At 30.6% G+C, this 7,597-nt stretch overlaps 1 protein-coding gene across 1 annotated transcript; it reads left to right on the top strand.

The window, feature by feature from the left end:
- Positions 1-6,576: 6,576 nt before the first annotated feature.
- On the top strand, positions 6,577-7,342 carry LOC113765686 (60S ribosomal protein L23a). The gene has a single exon (XM_027309925.1). The coding sequence runs from the start codon at positions 6,809-6,811 to the stop codon at positions 7,268-7,270; it is 462 nt and encodes a 153-aa protein (XP_027165726.1). The 5' UTR covers positions 6,577-6,808; the 3' UTR covers positions 7,271-7,342.
- The last annotated feature ends 255 nt before the right edge of the window (positions 7,343-7,597 follow it).

Below are 7,597 nucleotides of genomic sequence, written 5' to 3'. Positions count from 1 at the left end.
TCCCACGCACCAGGTATACTATTCACCATTTGACTTGTTTGTTTGATCTATTAGTCTACAAAAAATCAAACAAATTGTTTCTCACATATTGATTTTGTATCCTTTACATCCCTTACATATAAAAGAATGGTTTTTTATCCCTCACATATGAAATGATAACTTTTCATTCCTCACAAATGAAAAACTTTTAGTCCCTCGATTCATTTTTACACGCATTCTTGTGAAGAAAAAAAATCATGTGTAACTCATGCCTCACAAACTTCAAGGGCCAAATACGAAGATCGTAGGAATAAATGGAACAATATCTCTCATATTTCTTTCTTCATCGTCATATTCTTGTAACCAAGAATGTGGCAGTAGCCATGGTTACCTCTAACTATCGTACCAGCAGTGTTACTACCGACTGCCACAACTTTCAATCATAATATTTCACCAAAAATTGGTTTCTCGCTTAGTTTTTTTGTGTAAAATCGATTTTATATTAGTTTTTGATCTAAAAGTAAACGAATATGGATAAAAAAAAACCCTGGTGGGTAGAATTTGATTTCAATATTAGTTTAATTGTTTTTTTTCTATACTCATATAGCTAATAGAAAAAAACTAGTGCTTTTTTTTTTCTCGATATTAGTTGTGGTAAACTCTACCCTCTAGTGTATTTTTCTATTTTTTTTACCCAAATTTATCATTTTTCTGTAAAAACTAATATCAAAATCAGATTCTACGTGAAAAATTGAGTGAAAAGTTAAATTTAGGTGAAATTTGCGACTAAAGTGGTGGCGATGGACGGCAACGCTGCCAACACAGTGGCCAGAAGCAACCATTGCTACTATCACACTTTTTTGGCTCGGAAAATAAGACAAAGAAGAAAGAAATGTGAGGGACGTTTCTCCCTTTTTCATTGTGTTTTTTTATTTTGTCTCTAAAGTTTGTGAGACATGAAATACATAGGATTTTTTCTTTTTTTTAGTAAGAATATGAATAGAAATGAGCCCAAGGACTAAAACTGTGCATTTTTATTTGTAAAGGACAAAAAATCATCATTTTATATGTGAGAGACATAAGAGGTACAAAGCTAATATGTTAGGAACGAAAAATTATTATTTTATAGGTAAGGGACATAAAAGATAAAAAACGAATATGTGAGTGACTATTGGTTTGATTTTCCCTTAATCTACAATAGTTTTTTAAAATTCTCTTTTGTTGTTGTTATTTTAGGTATGTATAGTACATTGTTTGGTAAAAGTGTTACTTAATTGGTTATCTTGCTTATGGTGCTTTGTGGACTGCTGAATTTCTTTGTATAAACTACCTTTTCCCATGCAAATTTTCTAAGCAAATGTTTCTTTATTTTAAGCTTATGAAAAAAATTATAATGTACACTAATTTTTTGACCATTTATACGAATGATCGTAAAGGGACTAGACTCCTCTCTATTACATTTCCCTCCAATAAAAGATTAGAATTACTTTTGTCTAACTATGTTTCTAAATCTTAATTGTAGAATGTTAACTATGACATCATCCTATTAATGTTATCTGCTAAGGAAAGTTCCAATTAGTTGCATTCATCAGGATTGCAACTAATATATCTTTTCTTCACTCTTAAAAAAGTAAAAGAAACGAAAATAACATAAGCTGTAGTCATATATAAAAAATCTTATGCATCCCATAAACAAAAAGAAATTTGATTTTTGATTAATTTTGGTGCTCATTCTTTCTCTTTTCTTTTAAATTTTCATGTTGATTTTGATTGTGAATCTTAATAATCTTTATTGTCTTTAAAATTTTGTCCTTCCTTGAATCCCAAAATTCGAGCTTCAACATTTAAATTTTGTATCTCCTAGTTGTCATCGTAATTGCTATTCAGCAGTAGTTTTCACTTGGACTATAGTAACAAGTAGAAAAGACATTCATCAAATCATAAAAGGGCCCCAAAAAAAATGAAATTGATGAACTGAAAATTAGTTGGTTTATGGGATGCATAAAATTTTCATAAGTATCTATTTCTCTTATTTTCAATTCTTCCTTTTTTTTAAGTCAGGAAAAGATATAAACTAGCTGAATTTTCACTGTTCTTTAAATTCATTTTATTTTTATTTGTTGGAACTTTGTAAACTAGATGAATATGCTTTTTCAATTGTTGCTATACTTCCAATGAAAGCAAAAAGCTAGACAGCAGGTTGAATAAGATAAGACTGCAGCAATTAGTAGACAATTTAAATGGTAAAACTATAATTTCTGGATTCAATAAATATTTTTTGGATTCACAATAAAAAAATGAAACTTTTATTTTTTAAAAAATATTTTGTAATATAATCTAGGATTTTCCTCATTTATTAAATTTGAGAAAAAAGAAAGCCAAAAGGATGAGCAATTCATATTAAATAACGAAAATTTTCTTTTTTTATAAGCTGAATAAGATTTTTCATAAATACCTTTTTTTCTTTTTTTTATTCTTTTACTTTTTTCCAAAGTAAAAAAAAAAAATCAATTCTAATCTTTAAAAAAAAAAAATCCTTGACAGATGCAATCAATTTTTTGAATAAAAAAGTTATGAACTTTCTTCATTATGGAATCAGATTATAAGTAAGAAGGTTGAGTACTATTCTTAATAGATAATTCGAATTGGATAGATGTCAAATATAATGTTTGATAATTATTTATAGTTTAGAATATGGTTAGCTAGAGCTAATCCCAACCATTTATAAATACGTAATACATGTTTCACTAATTTAAGAGTGCATTGAGGAAAATTGGAGGGAAGAGGGTAATGGAGAGGAGCCTATTATCGGATTGGGCTCTTTTCCATTATACTTTCTCTCCATTTTCTATCAATAGAGTGTTAGATGATTGTGTGTGATTTTTTCCTTAAATAAATAAATCACATACAACCTTTGGTATATGAAAGCTTCCTAACTTTCCAACTTGAGATCCATTTCTACCAATCTATATTAATTGATCTGGAAAATTCATTTGTTCAATTCTCATACACAAATAGTCAAAAATTTGATAAACTGATTTTAGTTATACTTATTATCTAAGTGACTCATTTATTTCTCATATTATGTAAATTTTTCCTATGTAATGTTTTATATATTTTAATCATTTGCCAAGCTTTATAATAGAATAAACTGAGAAGAGAATAATAATTGGAAAAAAAGGAAGAAATTGTGGTTTATTCACCCAAATTTATCACAAAAAAAGAACAAAATGTAAATATTTTTATTTCCTTTTTTTTGTAGAAAAATGCAAATTTGTTAAAAACAACTATCAAATATTACGTGTGTCCTAATAAAGCATGTAATACGATACTTATAGAAAAAAATGTATCTAAAACGATGCCAATAGCTTTTTATCTTAAAAAATGCATGAAATTGTTTGATTGGTTTTTGACTTAGTAAATATTTTACTTTGCGGGAAATTGATTGTCTCTTGATTGCATATTCCAAATTAAAAACGGAAGAAATTTACTTTTTCATGGGCTAATATAGTAGTCAGTTAAATATGGAAATGTTAATTGAATTAACTTCAATTTGGTTATAGTAGTCTGTGGAATGTAGGCTCAATTAATGCAAGTGTGCTAGCGACTATATTCAATGTGGTTATGGTAGTAAGGATTTCATGTCTTCTCAATCTTGTATGTTTTAAGAATTTTTAACTGATTATCAAAGAATTAGCAAAAACTTGTGGGATGATTTCATAGGCAAAAAGCTAGCTGGATGATTTGTTAAATCCAACCAATAAATCCACCCAATCTTCTATGCAACTTTAATCAAATTTCAACACAGATTCAAGAGAAAGAAGGATGATGAGAAATGAAACTCGAAGAAAGCTATTCGAGAAATGAGAGCATAGTACCCTTATCACTATTTGTTATGATTTTCCCTCTTGTACTCTAATTATGAAGTAATGGTCAAGCAACAAAACTTTCTAGTAGACTTAGATTCATTCAAATTTCACCCAAGAGGCCTATCTTTCTGTTCCTCATGTTAAAAGGCCCACCCCAAACTACCATGTATCTTCTCCTTGACTTTTGAGCATTTCACAGCTTTAATCTCACTCTTCTCTTTAAAAAAAAAATTAGTGTCCTTTTGTTTCCTCGTTTGTGACGCCTGAAAATATTTGTAAGGCCACTGCTATTTCGTGAACTTAGCATTGAAATTAGCGACTATACATTTGCAAATAAATAACGAGTGAAACTACTTAATTATTCAATCATCATATGATTGTTTTACCATTTTATCCATGATTCATCAATGACCTTTTTTATCTCATGGTCTAATTATCCAAATGTAGCATAATTCTTTCTCAACTCTGAAGACAAAAAGGAAAAATGGTTAGTTGAAGGCTTCCCATGCACCAAGTATGCTATACACAATTTGACTTGTGAACTTGATCAGTTAGTGTATAGTGATTTTTCGAAACTTGTTTTTTTGTTCTTGTTTCAAATGTTTATACTTTATAGTACGTTGATTGATAAAAATGTTACTTATAATTAGTTGTCGCTTATGGTGTTTTGCGGAATACTGAACATGTTTGTTCCATGCTAAATTTCAACGCTAATGCTTTTATTTTCTAAGCCTATGTATTATGTATACTCTTATGACTGTTTATACTGATGATTGAAATGTATCAGGGCTCCTTATTTGTAGATTTGGCATCAAATTTGTATTGATGAACTTTTCCTTGCCATTTAATTAGTGAGCATTAAGACTCATGAATACCACTATTGGTAGGTACTGTTCGGCTTTTCGCCAGTAAATCCTATTATCCTGTGCATTTTAAGATCAAATATTTCAAGGGATAATTTCAGAAACGTCACTTGAGGTTTCTGATAGTTTCATTGCCCTTTCCTAAGGTTTCAAAAATATCAATAATCTCTCTTGAAAATAATTTTCTTGTAACAATTCAGCCCAATTCAAAAAAAAAAATATTAGGTGTGAAAACATTTATTTATGCCAAAAGTGCCCCTCAACTATTATACTAGTCAGATTAAATATTTGATCTAACTTGCTAATTCACGTATGGGGCCATTGCTACACATAACAAAAAATAACAACTTTCAAAATTTAACAAAAGTTTTTTTCATACCTTAAGATTCTTGTTATCACCACGATTATAAGAAAAATTACCCCGTAAGAAATCTCTTTATATTTTATTGCTTTTATTTGTTAAGTATGTAAATTGGAAAAAGGATGCCTAGTATTGGATTCCTTTTTAGATGCCAAATTAGATTTTCTTTTTTTTTTCACATTTTCAAATTATGATTAATTTAGTTTGTAAACTGCATAACTATTTTTCGTGTCTAAATCCTTTAATTTATCAAGTATATAAAAATTAAAAGGTATACCTAGTATTCGCTCTTTTTTTTGACAAATTAATTAAATTTTTACAATCCAAATTATAGTTAATGTAGTTAGCAAACACTTAACTCTTCTGCGTCACATACGTGTGTAAAATATACTAAATAATAAGGGCAATAGAGTCTTTTGGCCATTAGTGATGTAAGTGTTGGGTCCTAAATAGGGATGGCAACGGGGCAAGGTTTGGGGCAGGGGATCCCTGCCCTGTCCCTCGCCTCCATTCCCCCCACCTTCCACTTAGCTTTCCCTGCGTGTGTAATTTGATTTTTTTTCCTAGAAACTTTTATTCAATAGATCAAAGCTAAATTCGAAAAATAAAATAAAATATGGAACTAAAAAAAGTGAAAAAAATGAAACAAGAAAAGTGTTGAAATAAAACACCAAGAAAATTAAGAAACTCAATTAGATTGTATAGATTATATTTGGGAATACTTATAGAATGTGTACCATACTTATGCCAAATATTAACTAGAAATTTGGATAGAAATGGGATAAAGGTTATGTTTAGTTAGTTACCAAATATTCTAAATTTATTATTATTAGATTATATAATATATTACATTTATTTATATTAATAAATATTACAATTATTTATATTTTAAATGGGGCGAGGGGGAGAGAAATCCCCCCGTCCTTGCCCTCGCCCCGCCTCGCCCCATCCCCTGTACTCCTCTTGCGAGATGGGAACTCGTGGGTACCTACCCCTGTTGCCATCCCTAGTCCCACTACAAGAAATTTGATCTTCAGTGACAAGCCATTTTTGTCACAAAAAAATAAAAAATCGTCACTGATAACTTTTATTGACAACTTTCTAGTTGTCACAGAGTCGTCACTGAAGGCCCGTCGGTAAAAGTATATAGTGACGACAATAAAAGTCGTCAGTGAATGGAACTATTTTGTGACAACTGATGTCGTCAATAATTATTATAATTTTAGTGATGACATAGTATCTTGTCAATGATATACAAATAAATGTCGTCACTAAAAGTGATATGTAATTGTCATTGGTATAGACTAATTACTGACGACTTTTGTTGTCACTAAACACTTTTTAATTCTATGACCACAGATTGTTATTAATGGAAAATTCTGATTCAATGATAACTCTTTATCACCATGAAAATTGAAAATTTTCCTACAACAATTATATCTATAAATGGAAAAAAATGACAATGATTTATAATTAGCAAATGAATGCATCCATTGCATTACGAAATGTCAAAATATCATATAAGCATTCAAATATCATAATGAAGTTCAACAACACCCTATAGATAGTTTGATAAGTGGTATTTGGCCTAAATTTCACATATAACTCGAGGTAGCTTTACAAAACAAATCCAAGTCCCAAATTTCAACACAGAGCCGCTTCAGCAACACTCAGCTCCTCCCCTCAACACTCGGCTCCTCCCCTCAGGTAAAAGATTTGTAAGGCAGTTTCCAGCAATGGCTCCTAAAGCTGACACCACAAAAAAGCTTGATACAAAGGCTCAGGCAGCCAAGGTTGCCAAATTTGTCAAATCTGGGACAACTTTTAAGAAGAAAGCCAAGAAGATCCGGACCAAAGTTACCTTCCATCGTCCTAAGACATTGAAAAAGGACGGGAACCCGAAGTACCCACGTATCAGTGCTCCTTCTAGGAATAAGTTGGACCATTATCAGATTCTCAAATATCCTTTGACTACTGAATCTGCCATGAAAAAGATTGAAGATAACAATACCATGGTATTCATAGTTGACATCCGTGCTGATAAGAAGAAAATCAAAGATGCAGTGAAGAAGATGTACGACATACAGACCAAGAAAGTGAACACTTTGATCAGGCCTGATGGAACAAAGAAAGCATATGTTCGGTTGACTCCAGACTACGATGCTTTGGATGTGGCAAACAAGATTGGAATAATATAAACGAATTTAGTCATTGTTTTGTTCCGATCAAAGATACTGTCTTTTAAGTGTGACAATTTGCTAGGCTGTTTTGTCATGAAAAAAAAAATACCAAATTTCAACACAAGGGGGAATTTTTAACATCAGACAAAATTTCACTATACCTTGCCATTTCCCAATTTCACTATATCTCTTGTAGTTCGGTTGCTTAGCTAAAATTTGCAATCCAATAAGAACCTCAATAATTAAAGCTGGACAGTCAAAATCAGCCCCAAAGAAAATCAAAATCAGCCCCAAACTAATGCACCAAATTAGCTCAAGAAATAAGTACTGCTATTAAACTTCAGC

This window comes from Coffea eugenioides, chromosome 3 (genome assembly GCF_003713205.1).
Source record: "Coffea eugenioides isolate CCC68of chromosome 3, Ceug_1.0, whole genome shotgun sequence".
NCBI lineage: Eukaryota > Viridiplantae > Streptophyta > Magnoliopsida > Gentianales > Rubiaceae > Coffea > Coffea eugenioides.
The sequence above is the reverse complement of the archived record's forward strand: the minus strand, read 5'-3'. Positions and strand labels throughout refer to the sequence as shown.

What these genes read in the sequence shown, in the direction of transcription:
- LOC113765686 (XM_027309925.1), top strand. Translation starts at nt 6,809, where the DNA reads ATGGCTCCTAAAGCTGACACCACAAAAAAGCTTGATACAAAGGCTCAG.